The following is a 27,806-nucleotide window of genomic DNA, read 5'->3' as shown; positions in this document are numbered from 1 at the left end:
ACATCAAAACTGCAGTCATTCAAACAAAACACACATATCTCAGGTCACTGACATTTATTTTCTGTTAGGGTTGGGGTTAGATAAATAAGGTGAAGTCTTTATTGCATGGATTGTGCTACCTTGCAGTACGTGTCACAGACATTGATCAGAAATGTGTTTCAACAGGTTTCATCTTTTTTGCCATTTTAATACACAAAGTATAGATCTAGAATTACAGCAGGGCTTGCAAACCTGTCTTAGTCTGAACTTTGGCCACAAGTTCTCAACACCTCCCGTCCTCTCTTGTGATACACCTGGAAAAGAACCTTTTTGCATGCCTGATCCATCCCTGGCAATCTTCTACACACATGTCCAGACATCCTGAGTCCATTTCATCCAAGAGGGACATCTGATCATATGGCTGCTGGTCATAAACTTTCCTCTTCCATGAGACATCTAAGTAGAAGGAAAAGTGACACCATCCTGGGTTCTGGATTCAGCCTCACCTGCCCCCTCTCCTCACCTGGCACAAGTCTTTCGTAGGTCATCAAGAAATTAAAGTAGACACTCAGTGTTGCTTGTCCCGCCTCAGAGTTTATGCATTTTTTTTTTTTAATTTCTTTTTCGATGTAGCAAAATAGAGCAAATCCAACATACAGGAATTTTCTTTAAATGTAACTGTTCCTACAACAACAATGGAAGGCAACTTTGGTAGTGGAGTGAGGTGGAGTTAGAAAACAGTTCATGACGTTTGAAAGATGTGATAACTGAAGGCATTTTGTCTCAATGTAATTAAAAGTGATCCACACTTTTAGTTTTAGTTACTTCACAATGGTAAAAAACTGTGATGGAAGAAATAAAGTGAATAACGAGGATATTTATACATATATATAGAGAGAGAGAGCAGTGACATTATAATAAATACACACTAAGCAAAGGCTCATATTTATTTGGAGCCTGTTTTAAAAAATAAAAGCTTATGGTCAGACTTACAGTATGTTCATCATAGGCATCAGTGTTATTCTCTTACAACAAGCAGTTCATTTCGGAGCATGTAAGCAGACAGAATTCGTATGTAAAACCTTTTCATGACATGCTCAGCAAGCCGTCAGTTCATGTGTGGCCCACGTTAAGTTCTCCCACCAGCGCCGCGCCCTCCCCGGCCCCCTCTCCTCTGTCGACCTCTGACTTGTTTATTGTCCTGACGTGGTAATCTCTTCTGTCGCTCCACTTTGATCCACCCTCCATCGCTGGCTTTGGCCCCCTCTTTTTCCTCACTGGGGTTTTCTGTCACAGACAATATACCTGGTATCATGGAGGGGCGGCTCTGTGCTGTGACACTGTAACTGTTGGACCGTGGCCTCCCTGGCTGTCGTGAGGTTCTGCTGGTTTTATTGTTAATATAGTTACCTCTAGTATTGTTCCCTGCATGCCCCCTACCCTGCCCCCATCCCACAGTTAATGTGTTGCCAAAGTAGTTGTTTCTGCGGTGGTCATGCACTGCTCCAGCACTGAGTGGCCGCTCCCGTTCCCTCTCGGAAGCGCTCTCCGACGTGGTGCTGGACGGGCTGCTGCCCTTCGACCCGAGATGGAGCGGGGCGAGTTTGGCCGACAGGCTGGTAGTTGGCGAGGAGCTGCGGGAGTCAATCCAAGGCAATACATGGGCGCGGTTTGGAGAGCGACGCACAGCTGACGCATAAGAAAACTCCTGGCTTTCATGTGCAGACAGGAACTGAGGCAGCGTGCGGGCATCAGAGCTAGTGAAGGCAGTCAGAGCAGCAGTGGTCTGCTGGGATTTCTGGGTCATCATCTGCCTCATCTTTACACTGTACATCCACGTGGGATCAATATCTAAAAAAGATGATGTGCATTAATAAAATTAGGAGCTCAATCTGTTTAATACTGTTAAATATAATTTGGATATCTTAAATTCACAGGACAATCTTTATTTGTCCAGCAGTGAACACTGTTGCTTTGGCACTCCATAAAAACCTGTAAATAAAAGCAGTTACCCAAGTTACACTTGTTTCTGGGGTTCCAGTCGATGTTAGCTGGAGTCGTTTCGATGACCAGCTCCACAGTCTTGATCTCGTCTTGTTCACCACCGAGACTCCATGTCACTGGACAGCTGTGTCTGGTACATTTGGGTGACTTGACATCATTCTGATGGGTGAAGTCAGACAAGACAGACGGACATGTAGTGTCCAAAATTTTTAGAATTGTTACACAGAGTTCTGTGATTACCTTTGATGCATTTCAATATTTCAAATGGCCGATGTGTAGATTTGCATTTTTTTGTGAGCTGCTGAAATGACTCACCTCATAATTGACCACGTAGTCCACTCTCTGGTGCTGCTGCAGTCCAACGATCCATTTGTCCATCACAAAAGGAGGCTGCATGGAAATGACATTAGTTCATAAACAATCCACCTATGGCAACCTCGATACAACAGGTATAACATACAATAATATAGGTCAGAAACATAGCATAGACAACATTTAGCAATGATAAAAAAAATAAGTGTTTCTGACAACACCTTGGTCATACGCAGTACTTCCACATCCTGACGGTTGGCATTAAAGACGACATCTCTGATGTAGGTTACTGCTACATCGTCTCCATCAAGCTCAATGTACATTTTCCATTTGCAGTCCTTGAAAGAAAAGAGCTAATGGTGAGATAATGTAGGTATGGTACACTCAGACATTGCACCTGATTGTATGGAAAAGTTTCTAATTGCAGTATTCTGTGTGGAGAACTTGGTTGACTCTTGTATATAAACCAACAGCACAACCTAGAGGTAATTTCATGGTAGTGGCCACAAAGCCTCATACAGAGCAGGAGGATAGACATTCTAACACAAAAATATTCCAACTAGATTGTAAGGGGACAAAAGAAATTATGTTAAATGCAATTTAAAGCAGGGAAGAAGCACCGTGAGACACCTCATTTAGAGAACAGATCTTAATGGAAATCAGTTTTCCACCTTGCTGATCTAAAGCCTCAACACTGCAGTGAGAATGATCACATTTCATAAAATTACTACAACAGAGAAACAGAGAAAGACACAAATGACAGCAATAGCAAATAGTTTTATATAGACTGTAAATTTCTTGTCAAACATTTGATTTCATTTTCCTCAGTGGGACCCAGGATTAATATCTTGAAGCAGGAATCTGGTCGATTTTAGGTGATAAGGGTGAAGGTTTTTCCTTATGAGTTGCTACAAATCTGAACAATTCCCCAGCCGCCTTCTCCCGCATACTGAATGCTGACGAAGCAGTAATGATTCTGCCAATCCCCGAAAGCCGTCCATGAAACCACAGGTCACTGTTTAACCACACAGGGTTCATGGCACAGGCCAATCCATTGTGTAGTGATCACAGAGAAAGACATCAGAGGAGTGGCACTAACACACTCGTCTGAGGAGCCTTCGCCCTCTCCTGCATCGTCCCCGGGGGCTGGAAACGGCTCAAAGGGGGAAGCTTCAGCAAGCCTCTGGCTCAGAAACACACCAGTGGCCCCGCGCTGGCCTGGTGTCGGCACTGGACGGTCGCACCGGGGCTCCCAGGTCCATGCTAGTCTAATCACTCCAGCAGAAACAATGTCTGGTAATGATGCCTAGGACCCGAGTGCGTCTAATGACAACTCATACATAATTCAGCACCTTTCACTTGGCTGCACGGTGATATCCTCATTAGTAGGGGACCCGTAGTGGCTGTCAGATGGTGGCCGCACAATCGCAGGCCCTCATTTTGTCTTTGAGAAGTGCAGCTGCTTCCATGACATCGCCAGCAAAGAGGGGCGAAGAAAAAAATGCAGTGCGGGTTTGTTTTATTTAGTGCAAAAAAACCTTCCAGTTTGTAAAAACAAGGCTGACACGGAACCTGACACCAGGCAGGGGAAAATAATTAGCTCTCATTTTCTCAGCCTCCTGTTTCCTTCTCCCTGCTGTGTTTTCTACCCACTAAACCACCACATGTCAGAAGAAATGGGAGGCAATTAGCAGGCTCGTTTCAGCCCTGCCGAACACACTGAAAGAGGACTATTTATGATGGGACAATGAACAGCTGAAAGATTAAATAACGTTTGCCTTTTAAAAAGAAAATGACTTCTGGCTAAATGGGCTATTTTTGATTAAATTCAAACAGCAAGTTAAGAGCCACCCTTTCTCCACAGTTTGAGACCCTAACAAAGGGCTGTGAGCAAGTCGAGGTGGATGTGGTACATGGCTGAGAATGAAATGTTTATTTGTCTGGTTTTATATATGTGTAGTGATGCCTTCAGTGGACAGTATAACAGCCATCATCATGATTCCTCAACAAACAGCTTCAGCACAAGGAGGCTGATTCAATCACTGGAAAAACATGATTTTGTTTATCTATTTACAATTATTACCGAGCATATTAAACATGTTAACAATTAATGAAAACCCTGATTAAAGTGGATGTAACATTCATTTGTGATTGTCCTCACAGATCCAATGATGGACTCCATCAGCTGCTCACAGCTGCAGAATATGTTGATGCAGTCAGTGTGTGTGTGTTTCACGACAAACTCACAGATTTCCCATTTCCTGGTTTCCAGTGGTACCCAAACACCAGCTCCAGATTTACAGTTTTACTCCTCTCCACCTCCTTTTCCAGCTCATTCTGGGAGGAAAAGAAGTTTAGGCCCAGATATGCACAAAAAAAACAACTGTTCCTTGAAGATAAAGAAGAAACTTTGTACCTTCAGCAGAGGTGGGAAGTGGACTAACCCGAGGTAATCATGAGTTAGCTTTTCAATTTCACCCTGCCAAAGAGAAAATATGAATGTAATTCCACATATCAGCCAGCATAGATCAAACCCTGTAAATCCCACGTGGGTTTAAGACAGTCGTGGTTAATGGTTGACTGCGCCTTGCCTTCAGGTGCATGACGTGACCTTTGGACTTGACCCCCATGTCCCGCATGTCTTCCTCTGTGAGCAACAGTAACCTCTTTCCGGTGATGTGATTTTCTTTAAACAGGTCAGCATACAGCTGCATGCCACATGGACCCTCCCCTGAGACAGAAAAGGACATACCCAGATTTTAAAGAACACATAAACAACAAATAAAGAGTCTCAAGCTGCCAAAGTCCGATTACAGATGATAAAATAACAGACCTGCGCCAAATATTTGCTGCATCCAGAAATACTGAGGGCATAAAATGGTAACATATTAGTTTTAATAGTAATCATGTGGCGTGAAAATCTAAATAAATGCATTAGTTATGAGGCAAATAGAAAGACACTGACCACATGCTCCTCTGTCCATGTATAGATGTCAAGTGTGGGCAGCAACTGTGTAAAAACAAAAGACAAACAGAAGTAACAGCAATAGAATATGGATGGATGGACACAGAATGAAACATGCGTATTTATGACAGACAGATCTCAAAGTGAAAATCACCAGACTTAAGTAAATGTTATTAAAATGGAAAATAGCCATGTTTTCCATGTCTTCCGAAGCCATTACTTTTCCGGTTATTGTGCTGTGCGATTAAGACGGCTTGCCTCTAATGGTCTATATCAAACCGAAACGTCCATCTGACTGATCTAACGTGATCTATTTGAATGATAAATCATTTATTGCTCATTAAATGTAATCAGGCAGAAACTTGCCAGCCAAAATAAAGATTTCATCATTGTGCTCATGAGACTGGTGTGTAATGACAGAAATAATGCAATGGAAAATTGGAGGAAAGATGACTAAATGAATGAGTAATCCCCATTCACTGTCTTCTTCCCACGACATCTGATAACAGCTCAGATTATGAACTGAATGCCGCTCTCAATAGACAGTCGCTGCCATACATTTCAGTGCAGCCGCCGCCTCATAAAGCCACTCAGCCCTGCAGCGTTTTCCGCCTCCTCCAGTGCTGCCGCTCGGAAGTAAACAGATTCAGGAACACTCTGCCACTGCCAAAGTCTCACTGGAGTAACTCAGCATCACTTTTCAAGCAGCATATTTTATCTCACAAATGTGTTGCCATGCTTCCTTTGCTAAGATCCATGGCGTGCTGTTGACAGAGGTACCTGGATCCCAAACTCAAAACGGTTCATGTGTTTATGATGTGTGTGTGGAATCTGCACAAAAGAGACTTTGAGTCGTGTTTAGTTCACACAATTCTGCCCCCATGTGGACTAGAGGGATGATGAGCAGACCATGAGCTAGAGAGTGGCATGAAGTTAATATCACGAGAAGCAGCTCAAGAAAAACCGCCGAGTGAAGCGATGTATTTTACAGTCTTATTAAAATGGCAGCAGTCACGCTCTGTTATGTGTTCAATCATAAAACATTTGGTAATAATAGTAGTAATACAACATAATTCTAATGAAACATTTGTCCTGTGTCACTGTTGGTACAATCCCAATTCCAAAATAGTTGGGACTCTGTGTAAAACGTGAATAAAACAGAATGCAATCTGCAAACAAACTGTGTTTACTGACGACAGTCTTTCAAAGTGTTCCTGAGCCCATCTATTAATCTACTTTATACAATCACGTGTTCACAAAGTGGTGAACCTCCCTCCATCCTTGCTTGTGAGCGACTGAGCCTTTCCAGGATGCCCCTTTCATACCCAATCATGATCCTATCACCTGTTACCAATGAACCTGTTTACCTGTGGAACGTTCCAAACAGGTGTTTTTGGAACATTCCACATCTTTCCCAGTCTTTAGCTGCTCCTGTCGCAACTGCTGGCAACACATTCAGAATAAGCAAATATTTACAAAAATCAATGAAGTCGATCAGGTCAAACAATAAATATATTGTCTTTGTACTGTTTTCAATTGATTATATGTCATACAATGATTTGCAAATGGTCACATTCTGTTTTGTTTTACACAGCGTCACAGCTTTTCTGGAATTGGGGTTGTACGTGCATGGAAAGTAATAAAAACAATCTAAAACAGACCGAGTGGCAGAGAGCTCAAACAAACTGATTTATTGACAAAACCATGAAGGATTTCGGTGGAAGCTCGAGGAGATGACTAACAAGTGTGGAAGCAGAATGTTTCAACATGTCTGTCTGGATTTCACACAGGGAAATGTAAATATTGAGTCTGTGCTATAATTGTTATGTCTGGTCTAGTATGTACTTGGCTTGATGGCACAGGAGTACAGGCAACATTTGAATAGGAATATTAGCTCGTGGCAGGAAGCTAACAAGCAACAACACAGGAATACAGAGGATTACATCCTCATGAGACTGACTGATGATAACAAGCGAAGGGGACAATTTAATGGGCTATGCTCCAGGAAGCATGTCCTTCCCCCAGATGAAGCATAATACCTAACTGAACACTAATGCTAATACGATTTTCTCCACTGTAAAGTGCAGGTCTTGAGGCTAATATTCAGTTAGACCATGTAAAAAGTGACAACGGAAGGAAATTATTCTATTAAAATCAATACAGTGACGTCTGATTGAGGCAGTGCAGAAACATTTGTCGCTGTTATTAATGATTTCTTTATGTTGTCTCATATTTTTGGGCTAAAGAAAGAAGCCTTTCATGAAAAGTAAAATGTAAAATGAGAGAATGAAGCTGGCAGTCACACACCAAAGTCCCTCTCCTGCTGTTTTGAACCTGGGTCAGTCAGAGGAAAAAACATGTACTTTCTCATCCTGGTAAGAGACTGTGTCTCAACAACTGCACTCCACCACATCCAGAATAAATTGGCCAATCTTAATGTCAGCAAAATGTCACTTCATCATAAAAGCCTGGCCTTCTCTGAGCAAGTGGCTCACGTGGCTCTTTTCTTCACAGCATGGCACTATACATCCAGTGCATTAGGCATACAGTAAATGACATCCATAATATCCCATAGGTGGAGGGTTACAAATATATTCTATAAGATGTTTCTAGGCTGGATTGAGCTATTTCTTAAAGCACATCGTGAATATAACTTGGACAAAGCAGAGGAAATAGTATGTCAAGATGTGTTTTCAGTGGGCCAAGTAAAGTTATTGAAGCAACAGAAAAATTAACACGACTTAACAAGCAATTGATTAAGAAATCATACTTCCAAAAAGCCAATAATGCATTAAGTGAGATCACAGTGTTCAACAGATGCAGCTGCAGCAACGCAGAACGTCGGAGAGCTTTATTCACTGTCGTCAGACCAAGTGAAGTGTCCCATCCCCAGAGGCATGTTGATTTTGTGTCCTTCTCTGACACAGCTCGACATGGAGGAGTCCTGCCTGGCCTGCACGTTGACCTGCATGCCCGAGTGCAGGACAGGTCGGCCAAAGTCCAAAGAAAACATGTCCTCAAAGCCTTTCATCATGGACCGCAGACTCACGCCCTCGTTACTGGAGGTTGTGATCTGACATGACATCTGTGAACTGTTTGATTCCTCCGTCTTACACTGATAGAACGACTTAGCATTTATCTTTTTTGCCACAGGTAAGAGGAGCTGAGAGGCAGAGGACAGGTGGAGAGCGGGGACACGGGGTAGAAGAAAAGAGGAGAGGATAGAAAAGAGAAGGAAGCAAGTAATCAGTTTCAAACCCCAAAACAAGCGTAAATGAGAAAAGTGAGCAAATTTTATGCCAAGATGTGATTTAGAAAACTGGATTGTGAACGTAAGTTAACAGAACAGAACAATAGAGTAAGACAGGAAAAGAAAGCAAATGACTTTTGTTTACTTGATTCAAAGGTTTTGCTGACTATTTCAAACTCAGCCTATAGAAACTGTCTTTTGTTGAGTGACAGCCTACAAAATATCTAGACTGTAACTACAGTAGAATTCAGTCACACGGTTTTGAGAAAACAACAACACTTTGGTCACAGAAACACAAGTGAAAACAAGGAAATACCAGAATACAATCTGTTGGGTCTTTTGCATGCAAGAAATACAATGCAGGCAAACAAAGGGAAGCAGTAAAGCCATGAACAGCAGGTCAGAGGCTGCACGCTCACAATTCAATACGAATTCTAGTGAGGAATGCAGCACTCGCTCTGTGCATCATGATGCAAATGTGGTTGTTGGGCAGCCATGCACTACACTGCACATAAATTCAGCACTGCCAGTTATATACACTGCCCCCATAATGTTCCCATAATGTGCTTTTTCCTTCACTTCTCATTCCACACTTTTTATTTTCATTTCACTGCTTTCCCATTTCCACTTCACCCCCACACGAAGATCAGAGGATTTTCAGCCCTCTCCTAATGGGTCTGAGGAAACAGCAGTGTGAATGTGTGATGCTAACGCTGCGACCACTTAACAGTTGGTCGCGGCTGTCCCGAGGGTGAAGGTGGACCAAGGTGGAGAGGGGATAATGAGGAACTCACCGGGCTGTTGGACTGTTCGATGAGTTTGCACTCCCACATCTTTAGACGCTGCTCTCGCTCCTTCAGCTCCTGCTCTTTGGTGCTCAGGTCTCTCTCCAGCTTCTTAAGTCTCTCCAGTGTGGCTTCAATCTCACACCTGTAGCATAGAGCAACAGAGCAATGTCATATATTGTGTATCGACAGTGAAATCTTTAAACCCACGACTCCATGTGTTTTATGGCTGTATCATCGCGTGAAATGTGAATATTTGGCATCTTTCGAAACTTTCATATGAAGTTTTGGGGGTTTCAACAATGTTTGGCTGTTCAGCAATTGCTTGAAATGACTTAACCCACCAACATTTTGGTCTTTTTATGGGATTTGTTGGCAGTAAGACAATATTAAATATAACCAGGCTTATTTTTTAACAGCACAGCGTAAAGAGAAGTCAAATTAATCACAGTTAGAGTGCAAGGACAATAAGTGACACATACTAAAACAAAATAAAAAAAACTCCTCTGTAAACAACCCAGTGATGCCCTGCAGTCAGAAGGTGATTAGTCTCTGTCTGAAGCTTTGAATACCAAGGACAGGACAATGTCTCATGTTCACTTCACGCTGGGGAAGTTTGTTTTGCCCAGTGGGTGGGGCTGCACAGTGTGTTGTGGAAATCCATGCTGAGCTTCAGCCCAACAAAAATTCAGTTCTCACACATAAACACATGTAGGCCAGGCAGGAAAGCCTGTCCTTACTCCTCCCGGCCCTCCGCTTCCTCCACCTTGACGCTTCCCACGTCAAAACGGCTTCTACTCTTGCTCAACTTCCCAAATAATGTATTCTCTTCTCTTTTGAGCATTTCATATCAGCCCTACAAGCCTTGAATCTCTTTTATAAAGAATATTTTTCCAAAAAGTTTCTCCACAAGCAATGAAATTACAAGTCTCTTTTTATTCTTCAAGCTAATGTTCAAACTGGTCTGACACACTGTGTAACAGGAGATGTCTGCTTAGTTTTACATGTTTGATATTTAACTAATGACTCACTTTATATTGACTTCTTAGCCAGATAATTAGTTCACATAGTAGACAACATAATTTACTGGTTGTAAGACACAGCAACCACCACAGCTCGTGCTTGATATTTGCTCTTTGTACAAACAAAGTACAGCCCAGTCTGTAAGCACTCGGACACTGGAGTTCACATGAAACGGTGACTGTGAGCATACAATTGTGTGACACGCAGACAGCTGGTTGAACCTCCGTTAAACTCTCCATCATCACCTGCACTGCGTTTCAATGTACACACTCACGGTTCAGCACTTTTAATCATTTCCTGCTACTGTTGTCAGACAACTGAACAAGCCACGATTTGATAGTAAAACTAACAGCACTCCCATCAGCCTCAGCTGTACTTAAGCATGCTAACATGCTAAACTTGGATGTTAAACATTGTAAACATTATATCCGCTAACCATCAACATGTTATCACTGTCACTGTTAACATATAGCTCCTTGCACCGCTGTGCCCAAGTACAGCCTCACAGTGCTGTGAACATGGCTGTAGACTTTCAGTCTTGTTATATTTTACATCCCCCCCCAAGGGTGAAAAGGTTTATGTTCCTACACAGTGCACCCAGTACAGATGTGAAATTCACCACCTTAACCTGACAGAAACTGTGAATGAGCAGTATAACACACAGCCACTGCACTAAAACATATCACTCTGCACTGTATGCTGTATCTATTTCCTAGTAATTCCTGGGTAATGCACATTAGCTGAGAGAAACAGTTTTAATCCCGACAGATCTCGCTGCTCTGAGGTCAACATAACATCTCTCTGCCTTCTCTGGTGAAGCTACCTGCCGCTCTGAGCATCCACCAACCTCTAAGTCCGTTTTCAGCCAGCTAAGCTTCTAATATCAAACCTCTTGAGCTACAACAAATGCGCCTTTCTGTGCCACACATTCTCAGTTTCTGTTTTCCAGCAGCGAGATTCACTCCAACCTGCTCCACCTGCAGATGGCTGCCTGGACATGCTGCCACCAGCACAACTTCTGAGGAAAAACCTCTGAGCACAGACAAGCCCCGCAGAGAGGCAGACAGAGAATAAAGTAACAGCTGAGACTCAGGCTGTGCTGAACATCACCAAACCTCCAGCTGCTCATACAACCCAATTAAACACTTCTACTTGAAAAAGATGGTGATTATTTTTAGGGCCTTATGGGTAAAGAGAGGAAGTATATCCAGATGGATGATTCTTTGGAGGTTTTCATGCCTTTATGTAGCTATCAGTGTAATTATTAAAGATCTATATGCACAATCTCAAGTCTTTTTTTTGTGTGTATTTCATGGCCCATCAACTACATTTCCACATCATTCTTTGAAAACAGTTGCGCATTTCCTTAGGCTGAGGCAGTATATTGGTGGAAAAAAGGGAGTTATAAATACATTTACTGGGCTTGGAGAATGGCTGAGCTCATTACCTCCATTCAGCCTTGTTGTGAAGGAAAGAGTTGCACTGTTGAGGAAGCTGGCTGTCATTAGACATGGACTCCAAAGTAGAGAGGATCTGCTTGAACATCGGCCTTTCCTAAATCAACATACAAACATTGGCTCTGTATGAGATTAAAGTGAAAACATATACTATATGTTTTTTATTTGCATGCTAACGTAGCTGAGTGGATCACTCACCTTTGGGTCTGTTACCCAACAGTTTTTCAAGAGCTCCGCAAAGCTGGCAGGACAGCCGCTGGGGATGGTTAACCTCTGAAACACAGTCAGTTGTAGAATGAGCTGCTGCCTACTGAACTGAACTAAAGTGGTGCTGATTTAAAGGAAGAGGCATTATGGAATATATGCTTATTCACTTCCTTGCCAAGAGCTAAAAGGAGATCAATATCACTCTTATATCTATTAAGTAAATATGAAGCTACAGCCAGCAGTCAATTAGCTGATCTGAACATAGAGACTGGAAAAAGGGGAAACTGCTAGTCGGAATCTGTCCTGGAGTCCCCACTGGTTACCTCCGGTCCTGTCAGCCTCATGGTGATGACAAGACAACAGGAACTCACTGCCAAACAGCAAAAGAAAATAGTACCACACATAAATCCTGTAAAACCACAGCTTGACATCTGTACACGAGTTCTGTACTGGTTAAACAAATGAGATATAACAACTGGTGTTAGGATAGAAAGTGACACATCACATGTCTGCGCGCTTGTGTGTCTGCGTGGCAGCTAAACTTCTGACTCACCAGATATACAATTGCACCACCACTGTTTCCAGTTTTTATGCTAAGCTAAGCTAACCAGTTGCTGGTTGTGGCTTCATATCTACCATACAGGCATGAGAGAGGTCTCATCTAACTCTCTGCAAGAAAACAAACGAGCATCAAACTAAAAAAAACTAAAAATGTCAAACTATTTCCTTCACAAGACATCTCACTGCTATGACCTCCAGCAGAGCCATGAGTCATTTCTCAAAACACAGATGAACCTAAACACTGATTCAGCAAAGGAAGGAATGTTTATTTATCTGGATAATAATGTTTCCTCAGTTCCAAGGATCAACACTGTACATACACATGCAATCACACACTACAGTACCTCATTTTTCTCCACCACGAGCCAGGCCACTTGTAAACCTTCCAGGCCTTTAAAGGGGATCTCACGGGTGAGCATTTCCCAAAGCACCTGTCACAGAAGTCAAGAGGCAGGGTCAGTAAAGCTACACATACACGTATGCCTATGCTCCGTCAACAAACAGTACATCTATGATCTTAATACTGCTGAGCAGACACAGTAAGTAGCTATATTTCATCTGTAAAGCATGTGTATTCATATACAAATAAACATTAAAAACACTTTTCTGTCTTTCTTGGGAGAGCATACAAAACAGACATAAAGATTCATTTGACATTTCCAGCAACGACTGGGACTGCCACGAGTTCTGAAGTACATTAACAGTACTGCCTGGATAATTTAGGTTCCTTTCAGTTAGCATTCAGCAGCATCAGAAATGACAACCTGCGTCGACATCTTTAAAAATTAGATCATGAAAAGGTGGAGGAGAGCCATTTCTTGAACATCTAAAGGGCTCTACTGTATATCTGTACCATATTTCTGCATTTCTGCTCTTGCCAGCTGCCTCTCAATACATGTATGTGTTTCACCATAGAAATAAGCTCCTCAGAAAAGCGCCGGAGGGAGAAAACCACGTACTGAAATTTGCCATCATTTTGCAATACCTTAAATAAAATTGTAATCATAAACATTGTCTGTTCAGCTTGTAAAACCCTACATCTATATCTGGGGAAACGTACTTAGGATTGGGATTTTACATCGGTAATTTACCCTTGCATAATAGGAATTGGGATGGAATAGGAATGGTTTCCATTTTGAAACTACTTCCAAAAGTCTTTAGACTGCAGCTTGAAACAAAAGAGTTTCAAGAAAAAAAAAAAAAAAAAAAAAAAAAAGACACATTACGTTTGTAAGCTTCTGTACTTCTGCAAAGGTCAAACTCACTGCAGACCAAAATGCAGAGGAAATATCAGCAGGACTGGATCGACAGTTACGCCATGAGCAACGTAAGTGCAATTTCTTTACATGTATTAAGCATATTCATGATTTTCCTTTGGGATCTTTCATGTGCACTTTCACAATGAACACATTTCCACTGGATTTGATTGCACTATTTGTCAAATAATGGAATACAAAGTGGTCTTTAGAACAGTCCAAAACTTTGACTTCTTAGTAAAAAGCAGATCTTATGAACTTTGCATAAAGCAGCTAAAAGTAACTTTTTGCAGTCTAAAGGGGTCAGTACACTGTCCAGAGCTGCTTGTCGGATGGTTGAACAGCTTCAGAAAACCCCTCCCCCAACACCTTTCCAGTGTCAGATTAGGGGGGTCTGTGTCCGACCATTTCTGCAACTTTTCCAAACCGGTGATCTGACATTCACACCCACTTCACGCAGTGATTGTCCTGCTGTGTAGAGCTGAGAAAGGAGACAGGGATTGAACTTCTCTCTCCAGCGCTCTTTTGGCAAAATTATTTCTGTCACTTTTCAAGTGAGCAGCTTGAAGTGCAACAAGATAAATGTCTTCCAGGAGAGATTATCTGAAAAGGTACACCACTATCCCCATATTTAAAGCACTAACCATCTGTGGAGGTCCTACAATGCAATATCTATCTATCTATGTCTGTCTATGTCTGACATAATAGTGACTGCAGTTTTTGTCATTTAAATAAGTATATGGTTAATGTGTACACTGGGGGAGTGTTTCATTGTATTCATGCTGAATCATGTTAGATTTTTTTTCTTTGTTGGAAACTGTGTGTCCTCTGTGCATGACTCCTCACAGGCTTACGAGACCTCTGGAGCACTTGTTCTTAATCATAACAATAAGGGAAACTGTCCTAGGGAGTATAATCCCCTCGTGAAGAATGCAGTATCTACAGAAACAATATTTAGAATCTGAAATGTACAGGTTAGTTAGAGTTATGAGAATGTGTCACTCACCACACCATAGGAGAAGGTGTCACACGTCTCAGACACAGGGAGGCTCTGGATCACCTCCGGGGCCATCCAGGGAAACGTGCCCACCAAGGACATGTGTGTTGTGTGTGTCAGGAACTTAGATGCCCCGAAATCACAGATCTGACATGAAGAAAACAGAATTGAGATTACTGCTCAACAAAACACCAAAATGTTCATTTTACTCAGAATTCAAAAATGTTTTTCTCTACTGAAAAAGAACAGTTGCTGTGATAATCTGCAGGTGTGCATGTGGTGGTAATGCTGGTGTTGTTAAATGCTACAAATGTGTGTATCTGCTGTAGTGTACTGTAGATTTTCACCAATGCAGTGTCACAGGCAAATGCAATGTGGCCCACGATGCTTTTGTTCGATTTCATAAAATGCTGCTCTGTGATGCATCAGATTCATACAGTGGAGGCTTCAAAATATGATTGGAGTTACTGAGCAGTTTTCCATAAAATTCACTTACTCTCTTGCAAATAATAAGGTGCAATAAATTGGCAAGAGTTTCTGTAAAATCTCCTTTCGACTAGTCTCATCCACCTACAGTGAAGCACGCCGGTAATGCAGTCGGTGGTTTCTTGTACATGCTAAGTTAGTCACTGCCCTCTTGTGTCCACACACTGTAGGTAAATTCATACCAGTATGTCAGGCTCACACTCTTTTCAAATTGGGAAATAAATGTTGAAACATTTAGCTAATCAGACAGCATCACCTCGTGAGAGCTGGCTGATTGTGATAGCGATAAAACAGAGAGTATGAGTTAGAAGGAAAACCCACCTTGAGAACCTTCTCTGCTGTCAAAACAACTGAAAGAGAAAACATGTTTTTAAAGAATATGTCATATGTGTGTGTATATACAAATCTGTATGTTTTGGACACACACAAAAAAATGCTAGAAATCAAATCTGTTACCATTCCTGGACTTTAAGTCTCTGTGGATCACCCTGACGGGGGCCTCTGAATGTAAATAGTGCATCCCTAAAACAGAAATACAGAGAAGTCTTTATCGAGGGAGATCACTGGAAACTCTGATTAGTCACATGAGAAAACATAATGCATGTCTCAACTGATAATACTCCAAGAGGACCCCATCCTCTTTGAAATACTGAATGTGCAGCATTGAGCCAAGGGAGGCCTCGAGCTGCTTGGAGTAGAAATGTTTACTATTGGAAATTTACTAATGAGCAAAATAAAGACACCTTGACTCTCGCCTATTCATATTTCCATATAAAAGTCCACCTACGGCTGCCTGCAGACTGTGACACACAAAAACTGGATACCAGAGTCCACATCAATAATGGCTGCAATAAATGAGGACTTAAAGCAGCAGCTCAACAGAGTCAAACATTATTTCTTGCCTTGTAAACCTGTTTGATGCTTTCACAGCCGAGGCTATTTCTTACCAAAATCCCTGCTGACAATCTTGTTTCAGACCAGCATCACTACAGCCTGGCTTTGAATTTGATAAATCAGGATAATTCTGTTGTATAATAATCTGTCCTAAACCTTTGATATCAAACATTATAATTTTGTGAGACTCTTACAGACAAACTGGCTTTAATAGGAGGACTTGTGGCTGGTTAAAACATGAAACCTGAAAAACACATTTCAGGTGTGAACTCTGAAATTCTTAACAACAATACAGGTGTTCCTCAGAGTTCAATCTTAGGTCCTCTCCTTTTTAGTCTACATTAATAACCTAGGGCTGTATCAGTTAATGTTTACTCTATTTGTATGCAAATGGAACTACATGATGGACAAATGTACAAAAACATAGCTTGCTTTCAAGGACTTACCCCTGCAAAAGTAAAGGGTTTGAATTAAATATGTCTAATTTTAGAACGGAATGTTCACAAACATTCCAGAGCAGGATGTTCGCCAACGTTCTGGAATCAATAATACAGAAGACACAGCACAACTGTGAAGCTGTTATTCACTAACTAGGGAGACAAATAAGTGTCACATTCACCTCTGGCAATCTCCGCAGCCCACGTCATGATCTGTCCCATGTCTATTTCCTCACTCTCATCACTGGACAGGTAATCGTACAACGACCCGCCACTTGCATACTCTGCGGAGAAAAGTGAGTTTGAATTAGAGTTTGTATCATTGCGAGTGACTGACAGTTTGTGATGGGAAACTGTCGCACAGTGACAACACCGCTCTCCTGAGGCGTTACATTGTACACACTAGTGCAGTATGTGAGAGCATTACATGAAAACAATTGAAAATTGAGATTCTGCCTGATGACTCCTGGAAGCCAACGGATGGTGTCTTGTTTACAGCTTGCTTCTGTCACTGTCACTGCGGGTGAGCTCAATTTATTACAGTGTAACTGAACATTATGAGCCTCCCTGTTCCCTCAGGAGCACAGATGCTATCAGAGCTATGAAAAGCACAAAGCAACAAGTCTTCGCTTTGCTTTTTAAAGTTTCATACATTTCTTATAGGTCGTGACAACCATGTAGTCTTGTGCAAAATCGCCCTCAAAAGTGTATCCACGACATAGAGATAAAGCTTTGATAAAGCATCTGTAGATAGAGGTAAAGGGCTTGAATAAAGATAAACAAGCATTATCATACCAGCTGAAATAGCAGGAAACCTCTGTTTGTGCATAATAACCCCATTATGTTCCAACACAGCAATGTAAACATGCACCGGCACCAAGACAGGAGTCTAATTAACTATCATAAAATACACCAATGGCTTTTATTATTATGAGCATGAATTTAGCTTCCTTTTTTTTAACTTGTAGCTAAAGCTGGCTGACAACTGACATACAAACATGTATTTTAAATGATGCGCAGCTACAAAATAAGGTCATTGTAGGTAGCCTGTGTGTGCAGGTGAAGACCTGTGTGCTTCTCTTACATGACTAAGCTCAAACACATTCCATAGATAATAAGGCTGCCTGTGGTTCTGTACTTTCATTTTCGTATCATCCACCTCCTCAAAGGGAATTAGTCTCATGTTGTAGGCCAGTTTTAATCAGCAAACAGCCGTGTAGTGTGTCTCACAGGTACCTTTACCCCAAAACAACAACAAAGCTTAATTCATTAGGTTTATGATGCCGCTGAGTGACAGCAGATATTGTTAAACTTGCGCAGGTTAACAGTGACTAACAGGTGTCTGTAGATAGTGACTGTTGGACAGAGGGAACTCTGTCCGGTCTGATGCTGTCCAGTATGTCAAAGGAAATTTATAACAGAGCTGATGAATGTGGACATGGCATGGTCAGGTTGGCCATAAAGCTTTTTCCTGTATCTGGTGTTAATTAGATTCTGCTTTGACAAATAGAGACACTGACCTGCTCCTTGACAACAAAAACCTTTCTCTTTCACAGCTGTAAAATACTACAGTAGAGGACACACGTGTCAGGTTTTCCTTCATGCTTCTCTCTAATATTTAACACAAGCGAGAGAGATTCTGCTCTCCTTTTTCTTCCTAATGAGGAAAAGCCTGTTTCAGTTGTGTTGGCTCATTCACAGCACGCCAATATGCTGAGATCCAAAACCTTTGACTCCATAATCTGTATGCAGTCGACACCAGTAAAGTGACACCAGGTAAATTACCTGCTAAAAAATTAAAGCAGAGAAAGAGGATATGCAGCAGCAGGAAATGTGAATAGGCAGCAGCCGCCCAACTTTTTTAAGTGTCATATTGTGCAAGATGAGGTTTCATAATCGTGTTGGATGTAATAGGATGTAATTATTTCAGCTCAGTGATGGAAATGTAACAAACACAATTCTCAGGAGTACAGAGCTGACCTGAGATGACTGTAGTCTTGCCAACCGTGGATGTGTGTGTGATGTGGAGAAAAATCTACATCCTGATGTAAACCACAGGAATGTTATGCAGCAGAAAACAGACTAATCTAAAAGGCGTATTACGAATGTTTTGGTGCTGTTTTTTATTTTTTCTTTTTGTCTTGAGGAAGGAGTATTCTGTTTTCTTTTCGGGTTTTGTTAATTGCATGACGGGTTTCTGACAGACATTTGCTGTTTTGCAAACTGAAAGAGCCTTTTGTTTCTGACAATTCATCCAAACAATAGAGAAACGCTGTAGTAGAGCGATAATGACATTTAAACAGTCATACACACACATGCACTGACATTGCTTATACAAATAATAAAGAGTCCAACAGGGCCAAATTCAATTCTGCCATTTTCACATCACAATTTAAACTCACATCTGATTTGATCTGTTTTCTCTGCTGCTTATTGCTATTTAAAGCATATCTACTGTTTTATTGTTTTTATTATTTATTATTATCTTAAATTATTGCCCAATCTGACTTGTCTTATTTCTTAGGTTGCTCATTTTAATTCAATTAGTTCATTTTTTATTTCTTCATTTATCATTGTGATTTTTATGTGATTATTTCCATAATCCGAGCACTTCCATATAAAGAAGCACTCCCCAGTCTGAACAACAGTGAACCCCATGAACCATTAGCATCTACAAACCTGCTGTTACAGTGATATAAATTAAGTTTATGTTACGTTCTCTCTACAAAACTTAAGGTTTAACAGTGAGTAGTTAAACTTACACACTAGATATTCTTGCATACTTCACAGTACGTAGATTACAATAGGTGGTTGTTGCAAATGCAAAATAGATCAACTTCAGAACAAAAAACCTGTCCTGCATCACTAAATGTTTGCTGTTTAGGATGCTCTTGTCCAGTTTTTGTTCTCTAAGAGTTTGAATGCTTAGTGTAAAACACTTTAGACTAAAGATTCTGTGCAGAGGTGTCATGTAATGTAACAACACTGCTGGTCGTGGGAAAGAGACAAATCAGAGTTTACTGTTTTAGATAGCACATTATAAACACATTAGATTTAGTGAGGACAGATGTGACCTACGGTCTTGTATTAATCAGCTTCACTGGCCAACAGAAGAAAGAAGCTTTTGTTTAAGTCGCCCTGTGGGATGCTGTGTATTGTCCTCAGGACCTGAGTGAGTTTCTGATACGACTTTTCATTGACAAAAAGATGCCTTTGTAGCAGTAAGGACAAGACATTAAAAATATAAGACCTGTGGGGAATCACTGGATTTCCCAAACACACAGTAATCCCTGAATGTCACAAAGCTTTTATTAACAGCACTGTCAAACAGATTAGATTTCTTAGCTCACCCCAAGAGGCTCAGAAGTTCAGCCTCTGATGAGGAGCGAGTAAACATGTCAAGAGCCCGGAGCACAACTGTTTTCATGAAAAGAGCTGATTGTATTTTGCTTTTCATAAAGAGGTAATGGTTTTCATTTGTGCAACTGCAAATGAAGACTCAATTACATGTAGTGCTGAAATAACTAAACAATTAAACTGCAACAATTTTGAATCATTTAAATCCCTTTATAGCAAAATAGTCAAATGTCTGCTGTATCCAGCTATCAAATGAGAAGATTTCCTTATTGATATTATTGTAAATTGAACATCTTATTGTCAGTTGGACAAAAGAAGGAATTTTACGGATATAGACTAAACAATTAATCAATTATGAAAAGGTAACTGACAGATTAATTGTAATCTTAAAAGCAATCATTAGCTGCAGCCCTAATTACATACTTCTATATGCTGCTGGTGTAGTTAATTATCATTAACCTGTGATTCAGGTTATCATCAGTACAGTGAACAGCGTGAGGGTGAAAAGTGTACAGAAACAGGAAAAAAGGCAAATTAAGAAACTCTGCCCCAAATAGTCGCGCAGGGCGACAAAAGAATCGAATTAAAGGAGAGAAAGCAGAGAGGGAAAATCAATGCTGTTACAGTAAGAAAGACAAAATCCAGCAGCAGAAGAGTTTAAAATACAGTAAAACTTGAAATCAGCACAGGACCACCTCAACACTCGCGCATGATGAAAGTTTGTGCTGAGGCATCGAGGGCCCCTTGCTACATGTGCTTTATTCCACTCAGCCTCTAACCTAGACACAAAAACAAACAGGGGCACACAACTACTGTATCAATGTGTGCACTTCCTGAACCCTCTGGCATTCACTAATGCTTCCATAGAAACCTCTGCACCATTCAGCGTTGAGCAAACTGCAACTGGTGCAAACAGATTCAGCTGCTGCGTTTTCCATCGCTCTGCTGTACACTGACGACCACTGCGATGTACTGTACATATGACACGGTGTTAGGAAGGCTTGAGAATTAAAAAGTCTTACCGGTGACAATTCCATAGTTGGGAGCCTCGACAATCGCGCCATAAAACTGGATGATGTTGCGGTGGCTGAGGACACTGAGGATTTCAGCCTAATGAACACACAAGGAGAAGACAGAACTTCTTCGTCATAATGTTTTCCAAATGTTTGAAGAAGAGTCCACAGTCATGCTACCAAACCAGTGGTGCTTTGAGCTAAATGCTAATGTCAGCATGCTAACATACTCACAACAACAATGCTAACATACTGATGCTAAGGAAGTATGTCAGTCTTTCCTAATGAGCCCAAAAACAAAGCCGAGCTGGGGCTGATGGGAATGTCCTTAGAAGCGTTGGACACATTGGACCTGGTGATGGTCCTGGAGTAGATGAAAAGTTAACGGACTGCCATCATGAGCTGGACATGATGGCACCTGAGGAAAACTCAACACATCACCAGAGTGGGGATCAATCTTCCGGGGCCCATGAATATCTGTGTAATATTTTGTGCCAACACATCCACCAGATGTTGAGCTATTTCAGGATAAGTGAAAACTTTGAGCTGCTGGTGGCACTACAGGAAAGGTCAGATTCAGAGTCAGAATTTTGTATCCTCTTGGGACCATGAATGTCTGTGCAAAATCTCACGGCAATCCATGAAATAGTTGCTGAGATATTTCAGGTTGGACCAAAGAGGTAGACGCCCGACAGACAGATAAATAAAAAATTAAGGAGTACGAGCATATATATACACATATATATATATATATACATACTGTATATTAATATAACATACAGGCCCAGAAAGATCACTGCGAAACCATTGCGGCAATGAACAGAAACCCGACAAAACCAATTCATTTAATTGTACCCAAACACTATAATTAAATGAACAATTGCCTGAAAGTGAAAGGATTACATTATTATTTTCACTGAACAATCATCTCTCCAACACTTGAGTGAAGTTGAATGGATATCTGTGATCTTTTACAATTTCATAAAAGAAACGATGAATAATTCTCTGAACATCTTATCACGGGCCAACAAATGTAATACAATTTCCCTGAAACGATTTCAAAGACAATTCGTTTTTGTCTTTAAGACAATGAGCCCGAGCTTTCAAAGACATTTCAAGAGCCAAATACATTCTTTCATTTGGCAATAATGTTTCTTTTGCAGCACACTTTTAAGAGTGGGGGAGTATAATGACCATGAGTGATGGGTACAGAAGTCACCACATCCCCCTAAATGAGGTAGCAATTAAAATGATTACTATACTGACAATTAAAAAGTATATGAAAAGCCCAGGCAATTATGACTCCTACCTCGTTCTCAATCTTGAGCAGTTTTTTCACTGCCACCTCTTTGTCCTGGGAGATCCACCTGGCTCGGTACACGCTTCCAAAGCTGCCGCCGCCACAGTTCTCATAGAAGTGGATATCATCGAACTTGATTTGCACGAAGGAGGCGCTTGGAGACAACATCTCATAATGACACTCAGCACCGACTCAGCTCCTGAGGAGGGGGATCACAGGGGAGGGAAGGAAGCCCGGTTCACTCAACAAAGTCCTCTACGGTAAAACAAACTTACTCCCGCTGTGCAAAACACTTCAAAGAACAGCTTCGCTCTGAAACACACCATTTGAGAGTGTGACGGCAGGTTCGATGAGACTCACACATGACCCGAAGAGGGCTGCTGCGCCATTGGCTGATTCTGCATGAGGTGTCTGTGTGATATCCCTGGTTTCACCTCTCACTGACCATCCCCTGCCTCTCTCTCTGCTCCACACACTCCTCCTCATCAGTACTGGTAAGCAATGAGCTCAAGGTCTGCTTGTATAAGGAGGATGGCATGCCGGGTGTGACCATGCGGCCAAAGTCACAGACTATTCCGGTAAGGTCTGCTGTGTTCAGTAAAATAAGGCCACAAGCAGAGAAAGCAAAAAAATAAAAAAATAAAATAAAACCCTCATAATCTCTTCATCTTTTCAACTATAAAAACAAGCTCTTCCTGCCTGTGCAAAGGTCACACGTGCAGCATTTGTGCCAGCCAGGGTTAGAAATGTAACGTGTCCAAACTGGAGAGCGCACAGATTGATTATCATATCCTTTTGTTTGTCTGTAAAAGCATAAAAGCATCTTGTAAAGAAATAATCCCATCATTACAGGAAATTGTAGCTCTGTTATTGTTCATAGGTTTCCCATTTACAGAACAGCAATTACGGCTTTTAAAAGGCTGTTACCTGGGTCTTCAGTGGGATTGCTACCCATCCCAGCGGGAAATGCCTCCATTGTCACAAAGCGGAGCCACTGCTTTCTGCTGATTTACTTGTATTCATGCTATGCTTAGCCTCTCGGCAATCTACTCAGTGGATCAGCCCGTGGTATTGTCCACTCAAGAGGCCAGGGTTACTTGGATATGGCAGCACTCCTGCTCTCCCTCCCGCCAGGTCTCTCTAAATAGCAAGTAAGCACTGTGACAATAACAGCCTGACAGCCATACATCAAAGCACAGGTAGTTACTGTAATCAAAACTACATGAAAAATAAATCCCACTGTTGATCAGCTTCTATGTCACATCCTAACAGGCAGCAGCATGCTGATGTTTAGTCACAGAGACACCCAGATGTTGATCAGTCTTATTTACTAATCAACAGTGGCATTGCTAAGGTCTCTCGGGACTCTAAGCAAGAAATCCCTGGGGCCCCAACCCCACCCGTGCACGCCCCAAAAATTTGGTTTTGGCACACATAAATGCACAATTTCCGGGACATTTGAAATGAATAGTGAAAAAATAAATTAGTGGTTCTCAAAGTGAGGTCCAGGGACCAACAGAGGTCCCTGAAAGCCCAGGCCTATTAATAACCATTGTTGTAAATAAGTGGGCGGCCCCCCCAGTAGCCGGGGGCTCCAAGCAACTGGACTGGCGTGCCTGGGAATCAATGATCTTAGAATGCGTGGCTAGATACTGATCTGGATCTATGTGGTTTCGATTAGGGACTCACAGGACTGCATTGAAAACATTCAACAAAGCTGAAAAAACAACAAGGATCAATAATTAAGCCCGTGGAATTTATTACTTTCACCGTCTGCATTATTCTGGCTGTGTCTGCTATCATTACACCAGTCTCACATGAGATTCAAGCGGCTTTTTGGATCCCACTCAGCCGCCCAAACAACAGCAGTAAACCGCTGCAGTGTGCTGTATATTCCACACATGCATCCTCGCATTCTTCGGCCTACAACTGTTGCTCATATTCAGATGCCATAGAGCTGCCATGTGACTCTCTGAGTCTGTGCTAAACGTACAGTACATACCGGCAGTGAGTGTCTTTAGGCTCCAGAGTGGGTGGTGGTCGATGCTGCTTTCACCGGGCAGAAGGTAAACTTTCAAGGAGAAAATGAGAGTAGTCAGAGTTCCCGGAAATCTCATGTGACGTTTGTGTGTTTCTCCACAGGCTCCGCGGTGGTTTGACTTGTTGCACAACTCGTTCCCGCTGCAGCAGCGCTCAGTGGGCTGCGCTCTGTGCTGCCGCCGTGCCGGGAGCAACAGCTCCTCCTGCTGGGCTCAAGTGGGACACACGCCGGGCTCCTCCAATGGCCTTCTTTCCCCTGCACGTCCTGGGACAGTGGTGTTCCGTATGTGCTCCGCGGACCAGTCGAGGTCCCCATGAAAGGATTGATAGGTCCCTTAATCCCTGAAATGTCCTGTAATTTGCAACATTAGAAAATATGTATACAAAAAAAAAAATGTTGTTTTTATTTTCCTCTCGTTTTTCAAATGTGTTTAATTGATTTTTATGCATTATAAAAAACAATTTGACTTGCCGTTTTTGGTGCTGTACAAAAACCTGAATATAGCTCATTCATCTAAAACCCCTTCAATAGTGCAGAGTAACTAATTACTGTTACTCAAGTACAGTACTTAGGGGCAATGTTGAGGTAGTTGTCCTTCACATGAGTTGGCCTATTTCCATAGTATGTTACTTTATATTTATATTTCAGAGCTAAATGTTGCACATTTTATTCCACTGCATTTATTTGACATAGCTAATGTTTATTTTGCAGATTAAGATTTTAACAAAGAAAATACACCCCTTGGCCACTTTTTTTTAGATACACCCTTAAAGTTCATTTCAATAATCAAATACAACAAATCTGCCACAAATTGTGCATCTAATGTCATAATGTTGAGTTTTTGCTGACACTGTCAGGTATTAATTCAACTCTGTTAGTTGTGATGTTGCACCAGACTGCATTATACCGTAATGTGCTCAAATATTCTAATATATTAGAATTATTATAGTTAAATGAATACATCCCTGAAAGTTCATCAAAAGTGAACATTATGAGCTGAGCTGTTGTAATTAACTGTATTAGATTTTACTGGTGCGTCTAAAAAAGTTGTAGCTGAACATAGAAATAGATAAAGTTATACAATTATTTATCATCAGATTATTATTATTATTACTTATGCATTAAAGTAAAAAGATGACTTTGCTGTTGTACGTGGTTGAGGTTGGCCTCATTTTGAACTATTTTATGTATGACTGCAACTAATCATTATTTTCATTATGGATGAATGGGCTGATTATTGTCTCCATTGAATCAACTGATTGTTTGGATTGTAAAAAAATCTGAAAATAGTGAGAAATGCAGAGTCAACTGCAGAGAGCCCAAAGTGACACCTTCACAAAGCTCGTTTTGAACAAACAAAAGTCCAAACCTCAAAATTATTAAAATATATATATATTACAATAATTAACATAAGTAAAAGTAAAAACAGCAAATCCTCACATTTGAGAAGCTGGAGCAATTAAATGTTTTTACATGAAAATAAAAAATAAAATAGTTACCAATTGATTTCCTGTCAATCAACTAATTGATTAATTTGTTTTGTGTGCAAAAATCTCAATTTGTAAAGTAACTAGTAACTAAAGCTGTCATATAAATGTAGTGAAGCAGAAGTAGAAAGTGGCCTGAAAAGAAAACACTCAAAGTACAAGTACTTCATATTTGTACTTAATTACATGAGTAAATGTACTTAGTTACATTCCCCCAGTGCCTCTTTTTTAACATGCAATGATCAGAAACAATGTATTGATGAAATGGCAAAACAAAACAAAACAATAAAGACAATGTGTTGCACAAATACATCTAAAATATTTAATACTTAAAGCACACAAAAGTTTTTCAGACAGTTACTGTATCTCAGACTTCCAAAGAGAAATGTGCTCACATGAATAAAAAGTCAAACAATCATAAGAATTGTTTGCATGCAGAGGTCAAAATAAATATTTGTATATAGTTTACAACACATAAGATTCTCACAACCTTAAATATGTATAAATATTGTTTGATACAAAAGATACGAAACAACTGAATATCAGGAATATCGAGACTTTGCATTTTTAAAGCGTCAGCGTCACATAGTGTTTACATCTGAAACGTTAATCTGATGAATGAGATCCCCGGAAGACTGTTAATTTCTTCAACTGTCGCTCTTGTTTGACTTGGAGATGATGGCGATATCTGCGGCACAGTGATACGAGAGGTACTTCACCCACCAACAATTACTGTTGTTAAAATACCACAAATTACTGTAATAAAAGGCTTAACAAGTCAGGCAACGGCGTCTGAAACAATATCTCATTATCTGATACATCATTAGGTCCTCCATGTGATTGCCTGTGTTGGAGTAAATTCATCCCAACGCAAGCACGTGTCATGTAGAGAAGCAGCATCGGAGCGTAACATTTCTGTCCCTGAGTGGTTTCAAGACCTGCGGGGCTCAAGTCCATGAGAGAGCTGAGTTAGCGTCCTTTGGTTGTCGATCACGTTGAGCTGACGAACGTAAGTCCGAACTTCTGGGTGGCTCTTGCTGGCCAGAGGTGAATCCGGGCCTGATTAAATAGGAAAGATAAGTAAATATTAAGACCCCAGCAGAGAATCCTCTAAGTTAAATGTATTATTTGTTATCAGACTTTTGGGGCGCGTGCTTACTGAATGGTTGGCTCCTACAGTATCTCACTATCTTCACTGTGTTAGCTATCATCCGCTGGAAGACAAAGAGCAACACAATTAACTGACTGGCTAAATCAATTTTACACCATGTGTTACAAAATAATGTGACACTGCAACACTTATTAAGAATCAATAAGGCCTCACCATTTTCTCAAAGTTGACCAAACTGTCAATACATGTCTTGTTGCCCTCATGAGTGAATGTCATGTCTGGAAGGAAAACAAGGACATACAGTGAGAAGAAGTAGTAGTAATGATAATAATGATAATAATAATAAGAAGAAGAAGAAGAAGAAGAAGAAGAAGAAAACTTTATTTATACAGTGCTTCATTATGTGAAGTCATTTAAAAGATGTCACTGACTCTGATTTAAGAGCGAAGTGAAGATTTGGAGGGTTACAGCTGTTGCAGGAGCAGTTTAACGACAGAACAACAGCGACGTCCAGGTCAAAGTGATGTTACATTAAAAGTTAACAGTCATCAAATAAACAACTCTGACCTTTGATCAGCAGCGGCATGAAGGGAATGATGGGAGGCTCCAGCTTGGCAACTGTCAGTCGGTACGCCCGGTGGTTCCTGGACGGGTCCTGTGGAAACAATCACACTGTTCTGAGATCTGCCGTCGTCGTGTTAAACAGATCCATCACAGCCGAGGACGATGCTGCTAAACTCGCACTCGACCAGCTGACAGTGCATGAAGGCTGATGTTCAATTTGTGTGCAAAACAAAGACAAAATGAGTTTAACTTACCATCAAGTTTTCAAATTCCCCATAAAACTTCTTGAACTTGCTGGGAAGTTTCTGTGAAAACACATG

The 27,806-nt window shown here is 41.1% G+C and overlaps 2 protein-coding genes across 6 annotated transcripts in view; both read right to left on the bottom strand.

The window, feature by feature from the left end:
* Positions 1 to 605: 605 nt before the first annotated feature.
* map3k20a (mitogen-activated protein kinase kinase kinase 20a) lies at positions 606 to 24,417 on the bottom strand. Of its 2 annotated transcripts, XM_076746136.1 has the most exons (20): positions 24,286 to 24,417; positions 22,293 to 22,482; positions 20,993 to 21,080; positions 16,796 to 16,897; positions 15,739 to 15,804; positions 15,604 to 15,632; positions 14,806 to 14,943; positions 12,888 to 12,974; positions 11,974 to 12,048; positions 11,766 to 11,872; positions 9,305 to 9,440; positions 5,261 to 5,305; positions 5,129 to 5,159; positions 4,887 to 5,026; positions 4,712 to 4,774; positions 4,543 to 4,632; positions 2,517 to 2,633; positions 2,299 to 2,373; positions 1,992 to 2,142; positions 606 to 1,830 (listed from the first exon to the last, which is right to left on the bottom strand). In XM_076746136.1, the coding sequence occupies exons 2-20, from the start codon at positions 22,449 to 22,451 to the stop codon at positions 1,109 to 1,111; spliced, it is 2,421 nt and encodes an 806-aa protein (XP_076602251.1). In that variant the 5' UTR covers positions 22,452 to 22,482; positions 24,286 to 24,417; the 3' UTR covers positions 606 to 1,108. The 2 variants fall into 2 exon arrangements, with proteins under 2 accessions (XP_076602251.1, XP_076602252.1); XM_076746137.1 differs by lacking the exons at positions 606 to 1,830; positions 1,992 to 2,142; positions 2,299 to 2,373; ... (4 more) ...; positions 5,129 to 5,159; positions 5,261 to 5,305 and adding an exon at positions 8,027 to 8,423.
* A 1,693-nt stretch (positions 24,418 to 26,110) lies between these two features.
* Positions 26,111 to 27,806, bottom strand: part of rapgef4a (Rap guanine nucleotide exchange factor 4a) — a 33,000-nt gene continuing 31,304 nt past the window's right edge. For all 4 annotated transcript variants that reach the window (XM_076746970.1, XM_076746969.1, XM_076746972.1 and 1 more), the window contains 5 exons: positions 27,741 to 27,791; positions 27,490 to 27,577; positions 27,136 to 27,200; positions 26,971 to 27,025; positions 26,111 to 26,870 (listed from right to left, as the gene is read on the bottom strand). In XM_076746970.1, coding sequence (XP_076603085.1) covers positions 26,743 to 26,870; positions 26,971 to 27,025; positions 27,136 to 27,200; positions 27,490 to 27,577; positions 27,741 to 27,791 — 387 coding nt within the window. In that variant the 3' untranslated portion in view covers positions 26,111 to 26,742. The remainder of the gene's footprint in view (positions 26,871 to 26,970; positions 27,026 to 27,135; positions 27,201 to 27,489; positions 27,578 to 27,740; positions 27,792 to 27,806) is intronic.

The sequence above is a fragment of the Chaetodon auriga genome, chromosome 13, assembly GCF_051107435.1.
Source record: "Chaetodon auriga isolate fChaAug3 chromosome 13, fChaAug3.hap1, whole genome shotgun sequence".
NCBI lineage: Eukaryota > Metazoa > Chordata > Actinopteri > Chaetodontiformes > Chaetodontidae > Chaetodon > Chaetodon auriga.
Note: the sequence above shows the minus strand (reverse complement) of the source record. Positions and strands in the feature narration are given on the sequence as shown.